The following is a 25452-nucleotide window of genomic DNA, read 5'->3' as shown; positions in this document are numbered from 1 at the left end:
GTGGGCGAAGCTGACCCCGAAGCCCCTCAGCAAGCCCCTCCCTTCCTGAATTGGGGCCCCGCCCTTGCTATCCCTGCCTGACTCGCCTGGTAGTGCCTGCCATGTGCCCAGAAGGTGGGGGGCGCCTGGACAGGCAGGTGCTGGGGGTAAGATGATGGCCGTGGAGGGTGGGCCTGGGAGGGGTACACAGTCAAGAGGGTGGGCTTGAGATGCTGCCAAGGCCAGTGGACAGGAGGAAGTGGTGGGAGGGCGAACCGAGCCAGGTCCTGGCTGGCATCAAAGTGGTCAGTGGAGGTGCTGAGGGGCTTGGCCTCTGCCCACTGCTGTCCAGGGAGCCTGGAAGCTGCCCTCCATGCTGATTTCCTGCTGGGCATCGGGGTGCCCAGGGCACAGGATCAAGGTCCCTCTGGACATACAAGGCTCAGAGAACAACCAAGCACTGGCCTTGTGACCAGAGCCAAGATTGGGGCACCAAACCTAAAATAATCATTTTATTCCATTAAAAACACTGTCCGTGCATCTAAAACTATGTCCATAACTTACAATCTAAATAAAAGCCAGTTAATATAAATAAGGAGAAGGAGGTCACTTCTGAGGAAATCAAACTCTGGAAAAGAGAAAAGAAAAAATAAATTTCAAACAATTCTGATGGTTCCCCAAATCAAAAAACTGCCCAGGCCTTCCCACTGCCGTGCTAAGCGGCTGCTTCTGAGCAGCCCCACCACTGACAGGGGTGGGGGGTAGCACCTGCTGTCCTGTCTGCTTGAGTACCTTAGGCCACACGGCTCCTGGCGCCTCCTCCCCTTACAGACCCTGCCTGGCGGCTTGTCTAGCCTTGGCACTGCCCCCAGCATGCTGCCCCTCACCCTCCCAGGCTGGCCCACCTGGTGCCATCTTGGTGGCAGCTCGCACATGGCCCTGGGATCATCACCAAGCAGGCTGCAGGGAGGGGTCTGCCTCAGATGCCAGCCCCACTGCCCAAGACCCCCATTTGTAACCTTTGATTTAACCCTCCCCCCCCCCACAAAGGCCCTTGCTGAGGCCCAGCCCTTGAGACTCAAGGGGTGTCAGCCCCAGTTCAGATGAGGACACAGGGGCAGCCCGGTGAGGCTCCCCACAGACGTCACATAAGACCCAATCTGCCCCCAGAGCCCTGTGCCCCCCGAGAGAGGGGCTGGGGGAGGTCCCTGAGGCCCCTAGGCCATTCTCAGCAGAGCCCACCAGGGCACCCACACTCCCAGCTCACCAGGGACGGGGGGCGGAGGAAGGACCCTGGGCCGGCAGGAGGGACCCCCCACACCGGAGCCTGGATGGGGCCCGTGTGCCACAGCCACGACTCCAGCCGGGGCTCAGGGAGATGCCGGGCAGGGCATCCGCTGTGGGGGGCCTGGGCTGAGAAGGGGTCACTAGACAGAGCAGGTCCCCGGCCCATTTCCCGAGGGCCCTTGAGAACCAGGTGGTGTGTGAGGCACAGGGGACAGCGCTGGCGGGAGCATTGCGCTGCACTGTCACAGTGACAGCCGCAGGCGTCCAGGCTCACACAGGGCCCACGGTTTGTAATTCCCCACTGAGCAGCTGCTACCAGCTTGGCCTTCTCAGAAGTCCAGCGCGTGAGAGCCCAGATAGACAGACACCCCGTGGGCTCCAGCACAGGGCCTGATGCTGGGGTGAGGGCAGCCCCTGTTCCCAGCCACACCCGGTGCCTTGTGATCAGAGGAGGGTAAACGCAGCTCCTTCTGAAGGGATCCCAGGAGCTTAATGAAATTAGATCCCTCAAAGTGGCTCATTGTGGTCCTGCCACCAGCCTGGGGACAGCTGTCCCTGGGAACAGGCGCTGGACCCCATCTCCAGCCTCAAACCCAGGTAGAAGCCGGGCTTTGTGGCAGGGCCACGGGAACCCGCCAGCACCCCTCCCCCATAACTCACCCTAGGACAGGAGGGACACGAGTGCGTCCAGGAACTTGCTGCGGTCCTCGGCTTTCAGCTCAATCACTGAAGTAATGAAAGGAAAACATCACTGGGACGGGAGGAACAGGGATAGAGCTGGGGGAGGCCACCAAGTACCAAGTTGACTCCTGCTGCCCGGCGCCCCAGTGGCGACAACCCCCTACCACATTCCAAGGCGCACTTGGCTCCCTGGTGGCCTGGGGTGCTCTGGACCATGAGGCCTATTTAACCGGCCTCCCTGGCTGCCCTGTCAGTGCAGCTGCGGCTGTGGTCTGTGGGCAGGACCCTCGGGGCAGCCAGGGGGCCAGCGGTGACACTCTGAACACCACAGCCCTGGCAGAGGGGCCTCCCTCCCACCCGAGTGGTCAGGCAGGAGGCAGCCTTCCATCCTGTTCCGGCTAGTCTTTCAGCTTTGGTGTCCCTTCCGTAGAAGGGGACATGGTGCAAATTGACCCATCTCTGGGGGCTGTCAGCCTCAGACAAGCACGGGGCCTCATCATACAGGACAAAACCAGCCAGCCTGGCCCTGCAAGCTGTGGGTACCTCAGGCCTCGACTTCCTCCATGCCCTGTGCAAGCCGCCCACCCCCGGGGGAAGCCCAGCAGCTCCCGGCCCTCCAGTCCTTCCCATGTGGGAAGCCAGGGCATCCTGCAGGCTGGCCAGCACCGCCTGTCTGCAGTCTCAGGCATGAAACGGGAAGTGGGGGGCTACTGCTGGAGGGGACCCCCCACCACGGAGCCACAGTCTGAGTGGACCCGGCAGGAAGACGCCAGCTCTAGATTCCAGAGGCAAAGGGGTGAAGGTGGGTCTCAGATTCAGAGACTGGTCCCCATTAAGGCATCAGTGGTGATGTGAGAGGTCCTTTCTGAGAGGTGGGCGCTATGGGCTGAAGGTGCCCACCTTGCTATGGTGACAGCCTAACCCCGGCACCTCAGAACATGACTGTACCTGGCAGTGGGCTTTTACAGAGGTGATCAGGTCACATGAGGTCACTAGGGTGTGACCTGATCCGGTCTGACTGGTGCCCTTATAGGAAGAATCAGAACACAGACATACAGAGGGACGACCATGTGGAGACACAGGGAGACGACAGCATCTACATGCCCAGGGGAGGGGCCTTGGCAGGAACCAGCCCTGCTGACACTTGACCTTCCAGCCCCCAGAACAGTAAGAAATGCATTTCTGTTATTTCAACCCCATACTCTGTGGTGCTTTATTACAGCAGCCCGGGCTCACTAACACAGGGGTAAAGTGCCACACATCTGAAGAACAGAAAGCAAATATGGCCAAACATGCCATGTTCCACACTGGCATCCAGGGAAGCTGCGGGGGTGCTGGTGGCCTACAGGTGTGGCCCCCCAAAGCCACCATGCGGCAGCGTCACGGCATAGTGGTGGCCAGACCCCCAAGCTCCTTGGTGAAGTGATCTCAGGGGCTGGATCGTAAGGCCAGAGCCAGGTATGCCTGTCAGGGCCCAGATGGGGTGCAGGGCCCGAGGCCAGGGGACTGCTGGCAGGGCACCCCCGGCACTTCCCTGGTTCCAAGGCCAGCACTGACCTTGAAAGGGCCTCAGTGCAGCGGACTCCTACCTGAGAGATCGAAATGGTTGTGCAGTGTCCGAGAGTTGGTGCCTTCCGCCGCCTTCTCAAACGCCCGGCCAAAAAAGCTGGGGACACACAGAGGCGCATTGGGGGCTGTCCCTGCAGTGGACTCTCCCCGCCAGGGACACACAAACTCCTCACTGGCCACAGCCCCGAGGCCTCAGCCCACTCTCTGGACGGCCACTGCCTCTCACCACTGCTTCCGTGTCAGCCCTTCTCAGCCCTCAGGTGGGCGTGTCCCCTGGCACCCCCCCCCCCGCCCCAGGCACCGTGCTGGCAGCTGGGGCAGGTGAGAGGCAGAGGTTCCGCGGAGCCATGTGGGGATGGGGTCCTAGACACACACAGCAGGTGGGACCAGGGATGGGGAGGGGCCCGCAGGGTGGTGGGGGAGCAGGAGCCCCTCGGGGAGCAGCCTGGATGGAGCTGCCTCGAGGGAGGTTTTGTGGAGACAGCGGGAGCGTGGGGAAGGGGCTCCAGTGCCTGTTGTGGAGAGCAGAGGGCAGAAGGCGGGCAGAGGAGAGCGAGTGCTCCCAGCCTCCACGGCCGCCCTCACAGGAGACTGCGCATCCACCGAGCTCACCGCCAGCCGGCCAGCCATGCACAGACCGGCAGCCCGAGTGAGGACACAGGCAGCCACGGTGCTGCCTCGGGAACCCTGGCCGGCTCCCACCCATGTGACTTTGGATCTGAGACCCTCGAGGGAGCTTTGGAAGGCAGCCCGGCAGCAGGGAAGCCCTTGTCTCAGAGGCCATTGTCTCCCCACTCACGGCTCAATGGCCTTTGCAGACGCAGAAGGAGGTCAAAGCTCACAGTGACACAGCTGGGACCAATCCAGACCCAGGGTAAGACCCAGACCCGATGCAGATTTTCAGTGCAAACTGTTTGCTCCTCAGAGAAGGGTTCAGGCCCAGGGAGGGCTGAGGGTTCCGCCGCAGCCGCAGGGTCACGCACCTTGCTGCCCACCCTGGGTGCGTCTGACCCTGGCCGGCCCTCCTCAGGGAGCTGGATGCCCTTGCCTGGAAGCTGGACGTCCACACCACACCTGCACCCCCCACCCCATGCCAGGGTGGGAACTCCCAAGAGGCCTCAGGCCACTCACAGGAACCCGGGTTACCTGGAGCCCAGAGACGTGCCCTCACTGGTGAGCCCCGTGCACTGGTGTCTGTCCTGGGCTTTCAGCATGAGGCCCCAACTGCCCTGCCACCCTCAGGCTCGCCTGCCTGCTGCACCTCCCTGCACTCCGACCCCACTCAGTGCGTGCTTGATGCTGCTCCACCCTGCACCCCACGTGTGTAAGCCCCACCACCCTGCTTCATGGCGGAAAAGGCCATCCCTGGCCTGGCATTGAGGCCGACCCCCCATAGCCCCGGGCCCCAGGACTCACTTCTTTCTGTCGGAGCTGTCGGTCTCTGGGGGGATGCCCACCATGGTTACAGTGCCCTGCTCCGCGCTCAGGGGGGCGGCCATCACCAAGGGCAGTAGCTTGCAGCGCCGGTTCTTCGTCTGCGGAGGGAAGTGCACCTCGGTCACAGTGCCCAGGAGCCCCAGTCCCTCGCTCCCCAAAAGCCTCCAGGGACTCCCTCTTCCCAGAGACACTCAAGTCCCCATGCAGCTTGCCCCCAGCCTCCTGTGCCCCTGTTCCCTCCCTCACCTCCTTTAGGTCCTAACACAGTTGTCACCTCCTGCAGGAGGCCCTCCGCAGCCCCTGCCCCTGCCCCACCCCGCCTCCGCTGAACATGAGCCCCAGCCCTGCGTGCTCTGTGAGGCCCCCCACCCCCCGCCACTTGTCCAAGTGACCTGGGTGGTGAGTGATGGCATGAGGTCTGGTGGGAAGTGGAGGGTTCAGGGCTCAGCGGAGGAACACAACTCAGGAAAAGGGAGGCACCTGCCAGCCCCAGCCACTCCCCCCCACCCCAGGCTGCTGTGTTCCCACCCTCACCGAGCACACGAAGGACTTGAGCAGGTGCTTGCTGAGCAGGCTCAGGGCAGCTGGCCTGGAGAACAGCACAACGTCTGGGGTGCCCTGCAGGGAGTGGGGGTAGGTGGTCAGGGGGAGGCCAGCGGGCGGGGCTGGGGACGTGTCGGTGGGGAGCTGACCTCCATGAGGGAGCAGTAGAGGAAGGGCCCCTGGGAAATGATGAGGTTGGTGCAGAGGCAGCTGGCGATGGTCTGCTGTGTGGCGCGCAGCTGCTGCTTGGCGAGCTCCAGGCCGCGGTACAGCTTGTCCAGGTTCCCCCTGAAACATGGCAAGTGCATGGCTCCAGCACGGGCCGCAGACCGGACACCTGGTTTCTGGGTCAGAGGGGCTGTGGAGCCAACAGTTCACTTCCCTCCCTCCCCAGCTCCCTTTCCGGTGAGAGGAAGGAATAAAAAGTGTCTAAGCCCACGGTGATGGACAGGAGAGGTGCAGGGGTTGGGGGTGGGGTGGGGTTCATGCTGGCATCAGAAGACCGGAGACTGGAAGCCAGCAGAGGTGCCTCCTGGAAGGTGCTGCAGGGCTCTGACCGGAGAGGCTTGGGGGGCACTAGGGATCCCGCCACCAGACAGGTGGATTTTTACCCTTCCCCCACACAAAGGAGGGTTCCGTTCTGAACACAATAAAATGAGCCCTCTGTGGAGAAGTCAGGTCTTTGAGCAAAGCCTCTGCACCCAGCAGGTAAGGGTCCTAAAGTGTCACATGGGCTTCCCACCCACCAAGATGAAGTGATGCCTTCCGGCCAGCAGGCTTGCCAGGCTTCCACAGCCTTCCCCAACCCCCCCAACTCCTTGAATGTGGAGGACCACCAGACATTTGAGAAATGCCTGTGGCCTGAAAAACCAGCCCTAGTGGAAACATAATTTGAAGACCAAAAGGAGGCTTAAAATAAAGTCTAATTAGTATCTTCAGAGAGATTTGGGCAATATATTCGTAAACCAAGAACAGGATGCTATGAAAAATGAACAATCAGAAACCAGGAAGTATTTGTGGAAAGTAAAATGGTTGCAACAAATAAAAAATTCACTCAAAGTCAAGAAAACCTTCCTTACCACAGATAAGACAAACACATGGAAAATATAAAGCAAAAATCAGACACAGAATCATTCTAGGAAGTCTAGAAAGATTAAGAAACAGACATATGTGTGGGGGGAATAGTAAAGGCAGAGTACGAAAGCATTTCCTCAGACTAAAAGGGCTCACCCAAAACCTCAGTCTAATGCATGAAACAAGATCCACTCCACACACCACTAGACATTCTGGAACACTGAGAATCAAAAAAGATCCCGAAAGCTTCTGGTGGGGGTGAGGGTGCATTTACAGAGAAACAAGAACCAAAATGGCTCAGACTTCTCATCAACACCACTGGCTGCTGGGAGACAGGGAGCAACCCTGAATTCTGCATGAGCTAAACCAGCAATCAGATGAGGGCAGAAGATACTGTCAGATGTGCAAGAGCTCAGAATGTTTACCTCACATGTGCCCTTTCTTTAAAAGTTGCTTAAGAATTATGTTCTAGCAAAATGGGAGTAAAAAAAACAGATGAGGATCCCAAGATGTGCTGGGTCCACCCCAGCAGCACAGTCTGGGCCGCCAGTGGTGGCGGCGGGTGGCAGGACTAGGGAGCTGGAGCCGAGAACAGAGCCCCAGGCTCTCCTGGACAGAAGGGGCTCAGGGAATGAGAGCTGGGAAAACCGGATATGATAAAGGAGGCAATGAAGAGCTCCAGGGAAAACAAAGAGCTGAGCCAGAAAGGAACAGGATCACCGCACATTAGTGACTCTGGAATATTTTATTAGAGCAACCAAGTAACACTATTTACTGATCTTCATCTTTGAAAATCAATCTACAGCCAATGATGAGACGACTCACATTCTGTCCTCTACCCCACTATTGTTAACCTTGAACATGTGAAAGTATTTTCACATCCTGGGAGGTATGGGGGAGGAGAAAACAAAGGATGCCAACACCCTTTTCTTACCAACTAGGGAGACAAGAGATGCTGGTGAAAGAACAAGACCGAAGTATGTTAAGGTTACAAAGAAACTAAAAATAGTGGCACAACTGTACCAACAGGAGGGGAAGGCGCACAGAAATGGGATGAATGCTCTTTTGTCACAGCAGGAAGTCAGCAGACAATGGCTAAGACCGGCCCATCAATTCTGAGAGGAGGCGGAAACAGTCAGCAGTATAGTTTTTTTTTTGTTTTTTTTTTTTTTTTTTTTTTTTGCGGTACGCGGGCCTCTCACTGTTGTGGCCTCTCCTGTTGCGGAGCACAGGCTCCGGACGCGCAGGCTCAGCGGCTATGGCGCACGGGCCCAGCCGCTCCGCGGCATGTGGGATCCTCCCGGACTGGGGCACAAACCCGTGTGCCCTGCATTGGCAGGCAGATTCTTAACCACTGCGCAACCAGGGAAGCCCGGCAGTATAGTTTTTTGATTTCTCCATATTTCTAGATAAAAACAGAGCAACTACATTACAAAACCAAAGACCTAGGACCCACATTTACAACACAAAGAATGCGGAACACCACAGACCCCAAAATATAGGCAGGTGGGAAGAGACCCCCAACTGGCCACCAGACGTGTGGGAGGGAGCAGAGAAGCAGAGACCTAAGAAAGGTGAAACTCCAGGCAACTGGGGACAGTGGCCAAAACTTAAAAGAGTTTTGCGCCACGCAAGAGCAGGTGAGTGTGAGGGCCATGGCAAACACCAGGGGGCTGGAGCAGACTAGCTCCCCGTACCAGCCAGAGCTCCTTTCCACTCTGGGCCCCTTGCTGAAGAGAGACGGCTACGAGTGGAACTGAAACTGGGCAAGAGAAGGACAATTCAGAAAAGGAAGGCAGAGGCACTGATCAAACACGCTGGGATTGTCATGGAGGTTCTAGCCAGGCAACTGGTAAGAAGATGAAATAAAAGGCAGTTAGACTGGGAAAGAAGAAGTAAAACCATCTTTATCTGCAGGTGATGTGATCCTGTATATAGAAAATCCTGAAGAATCCACTAAAAAACTGTCAGAACTAATAAACAAGTTCTGCAAGGTTGCAGGACAAGATCAGTATACAAAAATTGATTGTAGTTCTATGCAGTAGCAATGAGCAAACCAAAAATGAAATTAGTAAATTGATTTACAATAGCATCAAAAAGAATAAAATATTTAGAAATAAATCTAATAAAAAGTGTACAGTTTATTCTCTGAACTATAAAACACTGCTGAAAGAAATTAAAGAGGATCTAAGTCTATGGAAAAACATCCATGTTCATGGATTAGAAGACTTAATATTGTTAATATGGCAACACTCCCCAAATTGACCTATAGATTCTATGCAATCTGACTTCTTTGCAGAAATTAATAAGCTAATCCTAAACTTCACATGGAAATTCAAGGAACACAGCATAGCCAAAACCTGCTACAAAACTACAGTAATCAAAGCAGTGTGGTACTGGCATAAGGTTAGACACATGGATCAGTGGGAGAGAAGTGAGAATCCAGAAATAAATTCCCACATGTATGGTCAACTGATTTTCAACATGGGTGCCAAATTAATTCAATGGTAGAAGAAGTCTTTTCAACAAATGGTGCTAGAACAGTCAGATGCCCATATGCAAAATAATTAAGCTGATCCCTTCCTCACATCAGATACAAAAATTAACCTCAAGTGAATCATACACCTAACATAAAGGCTAAAACTATAAAACTCTTACAGAAAACAGAGGTGTAAATCTTTGTGACCTTGGATTGGGCAATGGTTTCTTAGCTATGACACCACCAACAAAAGAAACAAAAGAAAAAATAGATAACCCAAACATCATCAAAATTAAAAATGTGCTTCAAAGAACAACATCAAGAAAGTAAAAAGACAACCCACAGGATGGGAGAAAATATTAGCAAATCATGTATCTGTCGAGAGACATATTTAGAATATACAAAACAGTTCCTACAACTCAATCATTAAAAGACAATCCAGGGCTTCCCTGGTGGCGCAGTGGTCGAGAGTCCACCTGCCGATGCAGGGGACACGGGTTCGTGCCCCGGTCCGTGAAGATCCCACATGCCACGGAGTGGCTAGGCCCGTGAGCCATGGCCACTGAGCCTGCACATCTGGAGCCTGTGCTCCGCAACGGGAGAGGCCACAACAGTGAGAGGCCCGCGTACCGCAAAAAAAAAAAAAAAAAAAAAAGACAATCCAATTTGGGCTTCCCAGGTGGCACAGTGGTTGAGAGTCCACTTGCCGATGCAGGGGACACCGAGTTTGTGCCCCGGTCCGGGAAGATCCCGCATGCTGCGGAGCGGCTGGGCCTGTGAGCCATGGCCGCTGAGGCTGTGCGTCTGGAGCCTGTGCTCCACAACGGGAGAGGCCACAACAGTGAGAGGCCCGCGTACCGCAGAAAAAAAAAAAAAAAAAAAAAAAAGACAACCCAATTTAAAAAGAGACAAAGGACATACATTTCTCCAAACAGGATACGCAAATGACCAATAAGCACATGAAAAACTGCTCAACATCATTAACCATTAGGGAAATGCACATCAAGGCCACAGTGAGACCACGTCATACCCCTAGGATGGCTGCAATCAAAAAGTCAGACAGTGACAAGTGTTGGTGAGGATATGGAGAAATTCAAACTCTCATACACTGCAGGTGGGGATGTACAATGGTGAAGTCATGTTTTGGAAAACAGTTCAGCAGTTACACAAAAGGTGACACACAGAATCACCACATGAGCCGGCAATTCCACTCGCAGGTATATACCCAAGAGAGAGGAAAACATGTCCACACAAAAACTCACATGTGTGTTCACATCATTTTTCATCATCGTTAAAAGGTGGAAACTACCCAAATGTCCATCAACTGATGATGGATAAAATGTGGTTTATCCCTATGATAGAATATTATTTGCAATAAAAAGAAAGGAAATTCTGACACATGCTACAACACGGATAAAACTTGAGGACATTATTCTAAGCAGAAGAGGCCAGGCCATAAAGGATCACTTAATGTCTGAGTCCATGGATATGAAATGTCCAGAAGAGCAAATTTATGGATATAGAAAGTACGTTATTGGTTGCCAGGAGCTGGGGGAGATGGGAGATTTGGGAGGCGATGGCTGAGGGGAGCAGGGTTTCTTTTTGGAGCAATAAAAATGTCGTAAAATTAGATAGTGGTGATGTTTGCACAGCCTTGTGAATATACTAAAAGCCATTAAATTGTACACTTTCAACGGGTGAGCCATAGAGTATGTGAATAATAGCTCAGCAAAGCTGTTTAAAAAAGTGTGCTTGGGAATGGACCAGGAAACCCCAGAAACCAGGCCCCTCCATTTCTAACACTCTGAAGCTGGAAAAGCTGTGTGAACCATATCTCCCCCGAAAAAGTCAGGAAGACTAAACTCACAAAAAATGAGCAACGATCAAATCCCCTCAGTTATTGTCAGGAAAAAGAACAAGGAGGATAGTCTCCCTCTCAACAGTGAAGGTTAACTAGAAAGACACGCCCCCAAAAGACCAGAACTGTAATATTGTATTTCAAAACAAGCTGAAAGACATTAAAAAAAATAGTACATCTCAGGAAGTGAGATAAGAAAAAATTAGAAAAGAAAGATAATTAAGAAATGAAAACTATACTAGAAGAAACACAGGAATGAATAAACAATAATGCCTGAAGGAGTATGGGAGGTGAGAAAGAAGAAAAATTTTTAAATCAAAAAGAAAGAAGAAAAGGATTCCAGAGGACATGACACATACTGAAGATGGGCACGTGTCTCATGCGCCCCCAGCTCAGGTGGACTGTGATCTGGATTCCTGCAAAGACACAGTCACCCCCGTGCCCAGGGGCCCTGTGACCTGCCTCCCTGGCAGTGTGGGGCTGAGGGCCGAGTGGCCGGCGGGGATGGGGGCCCACGGCCAGGCCCACTACCTGGAGAGACTGTCCAGAGCCTGGATGAAGTTATCCGTCCCAGAGCCGTCTTTCTCGGGGCTCTCCATTAGCGACATGGTGGCAAAGACCACATCACTGGCCAGGAACTTATGCTTGAAGCCAAAATGGATGCTGAAAGTCTGGACGCGCATGTCCTTCATGCTGCAATGGGAGGAAGCGACACGGCTGTCATTCTGAGCGTGGCCGAGAGTGTCCTCGAGTTAGGGTGAGCTCTCACACAGGCCAGGCCGGCACTAATGCTCCCTCCCCAGCCCCCACTGATGCTTGCAGCTAGCCATTCCGGTCAGAGAATGGATGGAGTCAGGAGGCTGACACACCAGCCTTCAACCAGGGTGCTGAGCACGTGGTACAAAGCTGTGAGCCCGTCAGGGCAGGGCAGGAGCTAGCTGTGTGTGGGGGAGTGGGAGTGGTACAGGGATGTGGGTATGGTCCTCTCCTGCCTGCACCCCAGGGCACCAGGAGCAGCCTGGCCTGTGTCCCTCCAGCAGCGTCAGAAGACCCGGTTGGGCAGAGCTCGCCTGAACCTGGCCCCAGTGGGCCCTTCCAGGGTCCAGTGACGGACAGTCCAGGTTGACCTCAAAGGTCTGCACCTCAGCCTCAGGATGTAAGTATTCTAGATTTTTCAGGCACCTTAAGCCCTAATTTTAACCCAAAGAGAACTCAAAACTTCAGGGAAGGCTAGTCAGGTCACAATCATCTAAGTGTTCTTGTTTTCTGCATTATTTTTAGAATGTGATTAAAGCTGAAACCTTGACAAAGATTAATCCAGAGAAACATGTGTTTACCCAAATTTATTCGCAGACTCTTCAATCATCTCCCGCAAATTCTCCTTCAAGGAGACGTCCATGGACTGAAACTTCTGCTTCACCTGTTTCAGGGGGAGACTGGGAAAGAGGAGCACTGGTCACAGGAGGCGTGATGTCACGGCTGATGCCCCGGCCTGGCCTTCAGACCAGATTCTGGGATCGAGTGAGGAATGTGGGATAGAGCAGGAGTGGGGGCTTTCCCCCAGGGGAGGGGGGCCATGGGGGGCGGGCCTCGGCGCTCACTCACCCCACATCCGCGAGGAACTCCTGCAGCCGCTTCTGCCCGTGAAGAGACCAGAGCTTGAATCTGGCCGCAGTGTAGCACGTGTTACACAGGCTGTCGTGGAGGGACCAGTGCTGATAGAGCGCCAGGCAGAGGCTGGGCCTGCGGTCAAGGAGCTGTGGCTGCATAGTGACCCAGGCCCCCACCCTGGGACCACCACCTGCATAACCAGTCAGCCCCCCGGGGACCTGGAGCTCTTCGACCTTAGCTTAACATGACCCAGACAGAGAGCTTGGGAGATGGGACGCACTGCATTATCCGGGGGCCCCTGTGGCCACACAGGATTTGGGAGGCCCCACTGGGCGTCGCCAGTTCAGGCTGGCCTCCCATCCGCTCCCCACAGGCTCCACCTGGCTGGGTCTGTCCTGGGATCCCCTCGACAAAGCCTCATTCTCGCCCCACTCCTTGACAGGCTCTTCCTCACTCCTGGGGCCACAAGTGTGGCTGTGAGGATGGTCCTCGCCCACGCCAAGGGTCTCTGGGCACACGGTGGCCTCTGTCCTCTGTGATGTCCCTCCTGCTGGTTGGGCCATGGGGCCACTGTCCTCCCTGCCCGCACTCCCGGCGCACCCCGGTCCCCAGATGTCACATGTCAGGACCCGGGTCCTGGTGGTCACCCCCTCCCGGAGCTTGGCTGCCCCATACCCGGAACCTCCTCCTAGACTTGTCGTGGTCACCCCCACCTGACCTGTCCAATCCACATTCACTGGTCCCCAGCTGTCCCAGGGCAGGCACAGGCCGGCCCCACCCCTGCCATCGCTCTACCTGCCACCAAAGCAGCGAGACCCCTGCCATGGCTGCCACAGCCTATCCCCCCCATTCGGCAGCCCCGGGACATTCAAGCACCAAGAACCAGCTCCTCCACCTGCACCCGTCCATAGCTCCAGCCCCTCCCTGGAGCTCACCTCAGGGCTTTTGCAAGGCCATGGGATTGCCCAGGCAGCCCTCCCTCCCCTGAGGGTGGCTGAGCCTCTCCTCTGACATGGCCTCACCAAGCCTGTCCTGAGCCCTGCAGCCAGATGGCCCGGGTCGCCCCCTCGAGGCGCCACATCCTCCTCGTGAAGTGTCACTCTCTAATTGCATCTGCTTGCTGCTTCCCCGCCCGCTCGGCAGGAGTCTGCAAACCCTCTCAACTGCCTGAACCGCTGTGGCCCTGCGTGCACTTGCCTGTGTGCGCCCAGCACCCATGCACCCTAATACACGTGATGCTCCTGAACATGGCAAAGCCATGGATGAGCCAGGCAGGGCCCACATCCAGGACTCCTGCTGCACCCACTGTACCCTCTGCCCAGAGCCTCTCGTCCCGGGGATGCAGGGCTGAGCCGTGAGGATACTCGTACTCAAAGGAGATGCGCATGCAGTCGACGGAGAGCGCATGTTCCTCGTCCTCATGCCGGTGGTTGTGCCGGGACACGTGCCGCTGCAGGATGCCCACATCGGTCACATACTTCATCCTGGAAGACAGCACGCAACCTGGGGCTCCCTCCACCCCTCTTGTCCAGGGCCCAGGACTCCTGCTGCCTCTGCAGGCAAACAAGGGCCAGGCACTGGCCTCGTCTGCCACCCCCGTGCGCTCTCTCCTGGGCAGCAGCTTCCCCGCATCATTTATTTGAGGCCCCCTAGGGTGGGCACAGAGGGTGCCATGGCCCACCTGCCAGCCGCAGTCAGTGGACAGACCCCACAGTGACAAGACGCCCAGCACAGGAAGTGTTGGAGAGGAGAGCAGGAGAAGGCAGACCCCGTCCAGGTCCACTTGAGGGGCCACCCAGGCCAGCATGGTGCCCAGCGTTGTGCACCTGACGCCATCGGCAACACAGGAGGGGAACAGGCTAGGCCCAGGCCGTGAGACTCGGGACCCTCCAGTGGGCAGGGTGGGAGGGGCAGCTACCGGGGCACAGGGGCCTCTGAAACCAGTGCAGGCGGAGGCTGTGCCAGGAGGCAGGCACGGGGCCCTTGGACGGGGTTACAGTTCCCACCTGATGGCACCAGAGCAGCAGGAATGAGAGAGGCACCGCCTCCCCCCACCCACGTGTCTACATCCTGGAGTCGGACAGACAGTAACAGCAAAGCCCACCCACCAAGGGCAAAAAGGGTTCGGGTCCACACCAGCCCTCCTTGCAGGCCTGTCCAGCCTTCCCCCAACCTTTGAGGTCACGCCTGCCCGCCCTGGCAGGCCTCGGGGCCCTGGCCCCTCCTCCCAGCCCTGTGTCCACCAGGCACAGGGGTCAACAGACACCATGAGAGCTGGGAGCGGGGCCCCTCCGCTCACCTCAGGCTCCACCTGCTGGGCCCCCGAGGTGGATGAAGCATCCACACAAGGCCACACATGACTGCACCAGAGGTCCAGTCCTGACAAGGACCCAGGCCCAAGGCAGCCCCTCCTCAAAGGGCGCCGCAGGGACACTGCCCCCAGCCCACCACTGCAAACCCGGCTGCGGCCGACCTCAGACAGCCCGGGGGAGCGCATCCTTACTGGGTGATCTTGTCTTGCACCCACTGGTCCGTTAGTCCAACAATGGCCCACCTGGAAGGAGAGGAATGGAGCCGTGAATGGGTGGGCGGCACTCACAGGCATGTCCTGCCAGCGTGGCCTGACCCAGACACTCTGCTGGACCAGCGGTCCCGCCCTGCGGGTGGAGAGGTTCCAAGGCTCCCATTGCAGTGTCACCGCTGTGGGGCTCTCGGTTCCCAGCAGGGATCCCCTATGACAAGAGCGGCAGGCCCCACACCACCTGTGTCCCGGCTTGCCCGGCCGCACGCCACCCTTGCCGGCTCAGGGCGACAGGGCACCTCTGGGCCTTGATGTGGCCAGTGCCTGGCCCTGCCCCGGCCGTCCTGAGGCTCTGACTCAGCACAGACCCTCACCTCGCAGAGGAGAAAACCAGGATCAAGAGCAGAATGCTGAGGGTGAAGCAGGCCAGATCCACACACTCCTCGCTAGACTCTGAGCCTTTAGTCCCCAAATCAACCCGCATTCAGGAGCGCAGTGGGCAAGCACCCCTGCCGGAAGCCCCAGCAGCAGGCTCAGAGGCAGGCCAACGGCTACTCCTGTACCGGAACTACCCCCCCGCCAGGGTTGCAAAGATGCTTGGCGCCAGCAGCCTTGTTCAAACGTCACACTCAAACTGATTTGGGCAGCAAGGCTGGGCGGTCAGCTGGGAAGGGTGGAGAGGCCCAGGCCCCTCCCTCAGACCCTCGGCGCCCCATGACACTCCCCAGTCCCCCCAGGAGTCTGTGTGCAGCCAGGGGCCCCAGTCAGGAAGACGACCAGGGCCTGCACATATGCAGAAAGGGGCCGCACCCAGCACTCCCCTGGCAGTGGGGACCCGCCCTGGCTGTGAGGATGCAGCTGCTCATAGGAGGGCCTCACGCACCACAGCATGTCGCTCAGGTCCTTGGACATCATCCACGCCAGGTCAAACATCACCATGGCCGACTGCAAGAGAGAGAGGCTTAAGGCCGGGCAGCCGTGCTCACGGCAGGGCCAGGCCCGTGCTGCCCGGGGCCCTGGGACCATGCAAGAAGGGTCTTTCCCACAGGGCTGCCTGTGGATGAAGCATCCAGCTCCCGTGAGCAGACGGGCTGGGTTCTGGCAGGAGATGGAAGGATCAGGGTCTGACCAGAAGACTCTAAATCCCGTTTGCCGAGATGTTGGGCTTCCTTCAACAGCGCCAAGGAGACTGGTTTCCGCAGGAATTTCCAGCATCTGAGGGGCCGGGCGTCCGTTCCTGCCCATACCACCCACCCCTCCTGCAGCTTAGGATCCTCCACTTGCCAGGGCAGAGAGATGATCCCACAAAGGGCAATGGGGCCTTGACCAGAAAAGGGGCTCTGGAAATCCGTGCTCAGGGTCCAAGGCCCCAGAGCCAAATTCTAAGGCTAAACACAAGATGCTTTACTGGAAACTTATTTTCTAGGGGTCCTCAAGGCCCTGAGCTCTGCTCAGCGATGCCAGAGTCGACACACTGGGTTTTCTGTACGAAACTCTTCCTGTAACACATATGCTGGTGGGCCTGTGTAAGTCCAGAGTTCTACCTTCTTGCACAGAGACTAACAGACCTGTTCTGCACTTTTTTTTTGGCCACGCAGCATGCAGGATGTTAGTTCAAACCCAGACCCCCGGCAGTGAGAGCGCCAAGTCCTAACCACTGGACCGCCAGGGAACTCCCTTGTTCTGTACTTTTGATCATGAACAGAAATAATAGCTGCTGTTCCTTGAGTACCTCTAGGTAAAAGGAACCGTCCCAACAACTGCCTCTGGAGTGAGGGCTGCTCTCTTCCTTTTACTGAGGAGCAGAGGCTCAGAGAAGCTGCATCCCCTGCCCAAGATCACAAAGAGGAAGCTGTGGGGCTGGGATTCATACCAGGCCTTCGTGGCTCTAAAACCTGTGCTCATTCCTCCTCCTGTTTTAGGACAGTGACCCCTAGAGTCCAAACGTGACCATGAATCCCGCCTATCTGTACTTACCGACGTCCCATGATATTCGTACTGCTCGTAGTCAAAGAGTATGTCTCTTCTGTAATGACACAAAACGCGGGTCTTCAACAGGAAGCAGAACAGGAAGACAAATGTTGGGAAAAATGCTAAAACTGGACGGTACCCAAGAAACACAACTGAAATAGATTGTTTTCACTTATTGACTCTTCAAGGAGTGTAGACATACAATGGCTGGGAGGAGAGTAAACGGGCTCAAACCTCGTGTGGCTGCAGAATATGTGAAATGGCACAGCCCCAGAACAACCCCCAAGAAATGATCCCCAGAAGGGAATTCACGGAACAAGCAAGACAAGACGGGGCTCTGCGTGCAGCCTATGTGTCACAGGAGGATGCTGGACCCAGCCTCCGGTTCACAAAGAAGGGGAACCGGTCAGTTGAGCACTGGGCAGTTGATAAAGGCTTTTGGAACCATCAGAACTATGATCCTATTAAGAGGAAAAATGCAAAATTAGGTGTGATTATGTAAAATGTGCACAAGTACAGATAACCCAGGAAAATCAATCCAAAGCCAGAATCTCTTCCTATTAGTGAAAGTGGGTTATATTCAGTTTTCTTTCCTTACACTTCCTGAAATGGTTTTACACTGTCCTTCCACAGGGGTTGGCTGGGGGCACAGCAGGACAGGGGCTGGGTACTCAGACCCTGCGAGACCTCCAAGGACTGTGTGTAGCAAGGAATTCCCAGCTCTAGAGAACTGCTCCACGGTTCGCCTCAAGCTAGGATAACCTCTCCAATGTTTTCATTTTAAAGCACTTCTGTTTTTTAATTTGCAACAGTAAGAGAAGGTGTGTGTAACTTAGTTTCCTTTTCATACTTTTTTTCCCATGAAAAGTTTTACACAATTGCCATCGCTCGAATTTGTAAATAAAAGTATCTACATTTAGAAAACTATGAAAACAAAGGACCAGGGCCCTCACCCCTAATGGATAGCATGTGCTTGGGAGACCTTCAGGCCAGGCCCGGCCTTCGGCCTTCGTGGGACCAGAGGGCGAGACAGAGGGACCCTGAGCTCCTCCCCGGTGCAGGGCCACCCGCTCAATCCTGCAGACACTGGCGCAGAGGCTCTAAACCGAACATGTGATCCTCAAATGGAAAAGAAAGGGGCATCGCTGACCCGCTGCTGGACGCAGCCTCACCTCCGGGCCTCCCATTCTCTTCGCTTCCTCCTCTTCAAGGTTCGCTCCACGATCTCCTGATCCACGACAAAGAGAACAAAGGGTTGAGCAAAGGAGCCAGGAACTCACCCCACAGCCCAAGAAGGTTCTGATCTGGCAGAAGGCACAGGGCACGAAGCCTGCTCCTGGGGAGGGAGGCACTGAGGGGGCAGCTGGGCCCTCTGGCCCATCACCACTGCGGGTGCGTGGATGTGGTCAGCCGCCCCCCCCCCCCCCCCCCCCCCGCTGGTGCCTGCTCAGGCCACACCCAGAGTCCTTCATCCCAGCACCGTGCAATCTACCAAGAGCCTGCCACTGCCTCCTGCTGGCTTTCCCACCAGATTAAAAAGAGCTCACACTTCTACATCCAGACACCACCGTTTCCAGCGACTCTTCTGATCTCACAGGCTCAACCTCATTCAGTTCCCACAACAAAGGCACGGGGGTAGGGGGACGGCAGTTTTTTTTTGCAGTACGTGGGCCCCTCACTGCTGTGGCCTCTCCCGTTGCAGAGCACAGGCTCCGGACGCGCAGGCTCAGCGGCCATGGCTCACGGGCCCAGACGCTCCACGGCACATGGGATCCTCCTGGACCGGGGCACGAACCCATGTCCCCTGCATCGGCAGGCGGACCCCCAACCACCGCGCCACCAGGGAAGCCCAGGGATGGCAGTTTTAAAAACTTGCTTCTGGAAAGATGGTATACGTGTATTTTTCTCTATACATTCATTAAATATGCTTAGAAACCCCAATATCACATATTATAAAAAAAAAAAGATTCTGAAAGGTGGAGAGGAAGGCTGACCAGCCAGGGATCCTGGGACCTGAGGGATGTCACAGCATGAGTTCCCCGGGTTTTCTTTTTTGTTCATACATCCCAGACTTGGAGCTGAAGAAGCCAGCCACTTGGAAACACCAACAGGTACGAAGAAAAACATCCCCAACAAAAGCCAAAGAACCATGAAGGAACAGCCTCAGAAGACAGGAAACTTTTAGAGGATAAGTGCTTGACTCCAGGTCCGCCCCCTCCAGCCCAGCGCAGGCCGCATGGAGCCCAGCCTCCCCTGATGAACACCTCCCATCTGTAACACCTCCTCCTTCTACCTGTGCACTCCCTACACCCTCGCCAGGGTAGTCAGAGGCCAGGCAGGGAGCCTGGAGCTTCCTTACCTAGTGGTAACGCGAGAAGCTGGGTCACTTGTAGATTGTTGGTTGGAATGTAAAATGGTATAGCCGCTCCGGAAAAGGTTGGCAGCTTCTTAAAAAACTGAACACATAACTACCACACAACCCAGCAAATGCACGCTTGGTCATTCATCCCAGGGAAACGAAGACTCGTGTTCATACACACAAATCTGCACACAAATACTTATAGCAGCGCTGTTCACAATAGCCAGAAACTGGAGACAGCCCAGATGTCTGTCAGTGAGTAACTGGCTAAACTGAGGCCGGTCCACACCATGGAACATACTCAGTAACTAAAGGGAACCAACCCAATATACCCCAACACCTGGCTGAACCTCCAGGGAATTATGCTGAGTGAAAAAGCCAATCCCCAAAGGTTATTTACTATATGATTCCATTTATATAACTCTTGAAAGGATAAAATTATAGAAATGAAGAAGAGTATAGTGGTTGCCAGGAGCTAAGGAGGGGGTGGGGGCAGGAGGGAAGTGGGTATGGCTATAAAAGGGCCACAGGAGGGGTCCTTGTGGTGACGGAAATGTCCTGTGTCTCGCCTATTTCAGTGGTTGTGATGTTGTGCCGTAGTGTTGCAATATGTCACCACTGGGGGAAACTGGGCAATGTATGTAAGTGATTTCAACTCATTTCTTACATCTGCATGTGAATCTACAATGATCTCAAAGTTCAAAGTTTAATTTAAAAAGGCAAGTCATGGTCCTGATGAGGGAAATTCTGGGGGATGATAGAACTGTTCTCTATTATGATGTGTGGGGGTCACATGGCTTCACACATTTGTCAAATCTCATCAAACTGTACACCCGGTGAATTTTATTGTGTAGAAGTTATACCTTAGTAAAGTTGACTAACAAAACCCCCAGGGCCCAAGAATTCTTTGGCCCTCCCCACGATGCACAGTGGAGTCCTGTCCCCTCCCCTCGTGGCTATGGAACTCTAGGGCTGATCAGGAGGGCTCAGACGGCTCAGTAGCAAAAAAAAACAAACAACCCAATCAAAAAATGGGCAGAAGACCTAAATAGACATTTCTCCAAAGAAAACATACAGATGGGCAACAGGCACACGAAAAGATGCTCAACAGCACTAATCATCAGGGAAATGCAATTCAAAACCACAATGAGATATCACCCCATGGCTGTCAGAATGGTTAGTATCAAAAAAGACCACAAATAACACATGTTGTTAGGATGTGGAGAAAAGGTAACCCTCCTACAGTGTCGTTGGCAACTAAATTGGTGCAGTCACTATGGAGAACAGTATGGAGGTTCCTCAAAAACTAAAAATAGAGCTATCATATGACCCAGGAACTCCACTCCTGGGCATATATCTGAAAAAAACAAAAACACTAATTCAAAAAGATACACGTACCCCAATGTTCACTGCAGCACTGTTTACAATAGCCAAGACATAGAATCAACTTCAGTGTCCATCGACAGATGAATGAATAAAGAAGATGTGGTGTGTATATACAATAGAATACCACTCAGCCATAAAAAAAAAAATGGAATTCTGCCACTGTGACAACATAGATAGACCTTTAAGTATTATGCTAAGTGAACTGAGATGGAGAAAGATAAAAAATAAAATAAAATACCATATTATTTCACTCACACATGGAATCTAACAAAACAAAACAAATGAACAAACAAAATAAAACAAAAATAAACTCATAGATACAGAGATTTGTTATCAGAGGGGAGGGGGGTTGGGGGGTGGAGGACATGGGTGAAGGGGATCAGGATCCAGCATATGGTGGTGGGTGATAACTAGGCTCATGGTGGTGAGCACTTTGCAGTGTACACAGATGTTGGATTATAATGCTGTACACCTGGGACCTATATAATAAAAAGAAAGAGCTCTAAAAAATCAAAGATTAGAAGATAAAGAACAAAAGTTGGCTGGAAAATAGAACAGATAAAGAGGCAGGCAAGAGGAAAGAAATCTCAGAGTGGGTCTGAGAGGTCCCAATCGGATTGACCCAAGACTCTAGAAATAGGAGGCAGGTGAGGAAGCAGGACACACCCCCCAGGGGGACAGTGTCCAGAACATCCCAAACATGGCCCTGAAGGGCTCCTCCCAAGGCCCTGGTCAGGCCAAGGATGAAGGGAGGACCCCAAACATTCCAGAGGCAAATCTCAGCCTGCACACCAAGGACCGGGGGCCAGAGGGCATTAGCTTCCTCACAACACCGAGCACTAGAATAATCTTGTCCCTTGTGTGGGAGGAGCAGCGCCTCCCGCCTGTAATTCCACATCTCGCAGAAGCCACCAGTGCTGGATGCCGCAGCTCAGAGAAGTCCAGAAACCTGCCTGAGGCCACACAGCCAGGGGATGGCAGAGCACAGAGTTGGCACCCACACCTGCTGCCTCCCATCTCTGCCTGGGCCCACAGGCTCCGGGCTGACCCCTGACCTCGGGGAGTGATCATTTCCACAAGATCGTATTGAGAGGCCCAAACCCACCTCCTCCAACCGTGTGCGCTTCTCGGAAGGCTCTGACCCCTCGTCACTTTCGTTTCCCGAATGTTCTTTATCCTCCTCTTCATCCCTAAAAATGTCGTCATAGGCGGGAACTTCAAGGTCATCATCTTGTTTAATGAGCAGTTTGATCTAAGATTAAAACAAAAAGCAATCAATCTCCTCTGTCATTCATGGAAAACTATCCATCACGTTTTCTCTCATAGTCTTATTTCTCAATTGGCCACAGTAAGCTGCTGGAATCTGCATGCTATTCGGTGCACAGAAACTACGGGAATTTGAAAACTACCTACAGTCATTAAGTTTGGAAAAAAGCTTCCCCTTAGGCCACATACTCAGCCAACAAAACAAATGCCTTGTACCTCGGCCTTTGACAGAGGACACGGAGATCGGTGACCTTGAAGCGAGCAAAGCTCCTGTCTCTAAAAGAGGCCCTTCACGTGAGAGTTTCAGGGCTGATGCTTTGTTACCGTGGATGCATGCCCACTGCTGATGGGTCAAACAGCACGTGTGACAGAGCCATGGCAGGCTCACAGCAGCCTCACACCACTGTCCTGCTGTTCCCAACACCACCCTGGATGGGCAGGGTGCATCCTAGCCCCATTTATAGGGGAGGTGCCTCTGAGGTCCCCCAATATTCAATAAAGCTGGGCTGGCCTGAGCTTGGAGTGCAGACTCAGGGCAGGTTCTGGTCCCTACACCTTCCAGGACAAGCGAATCCCACACACACCCTCTGAGCACCTCCAAGGTTAGGTGCTGTGTTTCTCATCAAAGATGGACAAGACCAGGTTCTGTCCTCAGGCTGCTCCAGCTCTTATAGGGGAGGTGGACACGGGCCTTGTCAAGAACACCAGGCGTGACACTGTCCGCAGCATAAAAAGGAACAGACAGACGGACAGGAGAACTCAGGGGAGACATGGATCCCGAAGGCCTGCTTACCTGGGCATCGTTGTACACGTTCACGACATTGACTGGTCTGTGAGTGTCACACACAAAAAATACGGTGTCTTCATCGGGTTGAAGGATATCCAACAGGTCCACGTTAGCGCCACAGTTTATGAGGATAAAATAGTGGAACTGAGAAAAGGACGGGGACCCTGTGAGTAAGCGCATGGGGGAGGCCGTTTGTCTTCAGCACTAGGCCTGGGTCCTGCTGAGACACACGCAGCCCCTGATGCATGGCGAGGCGCTGACAGTGAGGGGCTCCAAACACGGCCACAGCTGGCCTGTGCAAGTGCTTTAACAACTCCATATACCATTTCATTTCCACCGCGACATTGTGAGGTGGGTTCCATGCCTGTCCTGGCTTCAACGAGGAGCAGGCAAAGGATGAGTGTGCCCGAGTCTCGGGCTTGGGGTCAAGAAGGTGATGTGGATGGACCAAGAGTTCAAATGCATAACTGAGTCTCTTCTGATCTGTCACTCTACTGTGACAAATGGCCTCTCTTTGCTAGTAGCATGGCACAGGGTTAAATTTCTAGCAAGTCTTAGGTAGCCCACACATAACAAGCACCTAAATATTAAGTTAACCCTTTAATTACATCCTATCACTATAGAAAACCCTTTCCTTATAAATATCAAACTGGCAGAGGTCCCTCTCATGATGACAGGAGAACCGGGTGAGGACTTATCTCTGCCAGACAGTCCTAGATGTGGCCAGAAACTCTAGGGACCCTCTTCCAGACTCCAGTCTCTCCCTGTGGGGCTGTGGGGTCTCAGATGTCTCATCTCTCATTATAGCTCCATGCAGAGGTGGGAGGAGGCCTGGCCTCTACTGCTTAAATTTCAAAGGGAGACGGTATGTTCCTGAATTTCAAGTTGGAAACCTGGATACGTTTTCTTGGAGAGAGAAATATGAAACAGTAGTCTAATCTAAAGTAATTTTTACTAGGCCATATAAAAAACAACCTGCCAAATTCCAAGCACCTTACAATGAAACACAAGTTCAAAGTTAGAGGCTGCCCACATTCACTATCTCTATTTTGTTGTCAATTTTGTCTCCACAATTTGAGGGTAAGTCACTTGGACATATAGCTCACTTTTGTCTTCTGAAGAAAGTCGGTAGTTAGAAATACATGCAAGCTATTGTATACACAGAAAGAATGCTCAGTGTTAAGTTGTAATTGAGTTAAAAAAAGCCTAATATTCTCAAATGCATCTCTCATACCTGTTCTTTATGCTCAAGAAATGCAGTTTCAAGTTCTTGCCACCCAGAAACTGGAACCAGCGTATACTGCACGTGGTCACATTGGAACAGAGCCTGGAGAGAGATTTTTTTTCAAAACCTATTGCATTTAGGATGTCTGCAATCTACCTTGAAATGCACTTAAAAAAAAAAAAGATGAGAGACAAAGAACACGTGATAATCTAAGGTTAGTGAAATATTTGTGTCAGCAAGTAGGTGATGGGGACATGAATATCCACTGAATCATCTGGTCAACTTTGCTGAAAATCACCAAAGGAAAACTGAAAAGCTGATGGTATTTCTATGTCTTCTGAGAAGTAGTTCTTGACCCAAGGGCCTCTGACCAAAGCTCATGTAAACCTTGCACCATATTCAGAACCGAACCAACGATCTTCCCTAACAGGCTAAAGAATCGAGTATCTCCAGAATCGCTTATGACACCACTGTGCCCTCGGCTGTAAGATTCCTCCGCTTCAAACCCCACACGTGAGAAGCCGCCACAGGTCTACGGGTCTCTCGAATGCAACCATTCTGTGCCCAGGTTGCTACAGAGATACTAACTAGTCTCCCTGCCTTTTACCTAGTTCTCCTTTAACCCATCCAACGCCGTCCCGCCAGGGAAGCAGCCTTCTGAGTCCCCGCCCCAGGACGAGCTCTCGCCCGGGATGGGGTCCTCGCCCCGCTCCTCCCCCGCGCCCCCAGCCCGCCCGGCCCGCGGGCCTCACCTGAAGGATCTTGCAAGCGCACAGAGCGTCCACGTCCGAGGCCACGAAAAGAAGAACTCTCTGTCGGGGGAGAGAGGGCTGAACGCGGCGCCCCGAACCCCAGCCCCTCCCGCCCCCACGGCCGCGCGCCCTCGTCCCTTCCCCCAAGCCTCGGGGCCCAAAGAAGGCTTCACCTGGCTCTGGACCACCTCGTAGAACTCCTTGCGGAAATCTGACACGAACATGGCTACGGCAGCGGGACACCACCCTAGCTCGCGCAGAAACACCGCGAGCCCGGCGGCGGTCAAGACTCCCGCCAAATCAGCGCTCTTCCGATTGGCCCGGGGGCCAACCAACAGGGACTCCGTTCCCAGCCTTTCCTCCTTTCTGATTGGTCCACGCTGGGGGCGGGCACTAGCGCTCCGCCATTTACGGCTGGAATAGTCCAGTCCGCCCCCAAAGAAGCGTCATCCACGGGCCGGACGCACTCGCGGTTGCGCACTTCAACTCTGACTCCGTTTACTCAGACAACCTACGCTCGGCGGACATCTTTACTTTGGGAAGAGAAGAATACTCCCCCCAACTCGGACCTGTAAGGAAAAGAAACCTTCTCGCCACAAATTAAATTCATGTATACGTCAGACGAGGGCGTCAGTTTAGGATTTCAATGGGCTCTCGGCCTAGTTCG

General features: G+C 54.1%; 1 protein-coding gene across 2 annotated transcripts; it reads right to left on the bottom strand.

Moving 5' to 3' along the window:
- Positions 1–477: 477 nt before the first annotated feature.
- CDC45 (cell division cycle 45) lies at positions 478–25074 on the bottom strand. Of its 2 annotated transcripts, none has more exons than XM_060119148.1 (19): positions 24959–25074; positions 24786–24845; positions 24043–24135; positions 22815–22952; positions 21861–22007; positions 18183–18238; positions 17017–17065; positions 15923–15984; positions 15022–15072; positions 13883–14002; positions 12513–12644; positions 12245–12343; positions 11439–11600; positions 5646–5784; positions 5488–5571; positions 4933–5051; positions 3537–3613; positions 1927–1992; positions 478–607 (listed from the first exon to the last, which is right to left on the bottom strand). In XM_060119148.1, exons 1-18 carry the CDS (start codon positions 25007–25009, stop codon positions 1928–1930), a joined length of 1704 nt encoding a protein of 567 aa, XP_059975131.1. In that variant the 5' UTR covers positions 25010–25074; the 3' UTR covers positions 478–607; position 1927. The 2 variants fall into 2 exon arrangements, with proteins under 2 accessions (XP_059975131.1, XP_059975132.1); XM_060119149.1 differs by lacking the exon at positions 478–607 and adding an exon at positions 913–939.
- Between the last annotated feature and the right edge of the window lie 378 nt (positions 25075–25452).

This window comes from Mesoplodon densirostris, chromosome 15 (assembly GCF_025265405.1).
Source record: "Mesoplodon densirostris isolate mMesDen1 chromosome 15, mMesDen1 primary haplotype, whole genome shotgun sequence".
Classification (NCBI taxonomy): Eukaryota; Metazoa; Chordata; class Mammalia; order Artiodactyla; family Ziphiidae; genus Mesoplodon; species Mesoplodon densirostris.
This window is presented reverse-complemented; position numbering and strand designations above follow the sequence as displayed.

Coding starts and splice junctions, on each gene's coding strand:
- CDC45 (XM_060119148.1), bottom strand. CDS start 25,009: ATGTTCGTGTCAGATTTCCGCAAGGAGTTCTACGAGGTGGTCCAGAGC. Junction 17,066..18,182: donor AGAGAATGGGAGGCCCGGAG/GTGAGGCTGCGT, acceptor GTGTCATTACAG/AAGAGACATACTCTTTGACT. Junction 5,785..11,438: donor GCTCTGGACAGTCTCTCCAG/GTAGTGGGCCTG, acceptor GCCATGTTTCAG/GGGGAACCTGGACAAGCTGT.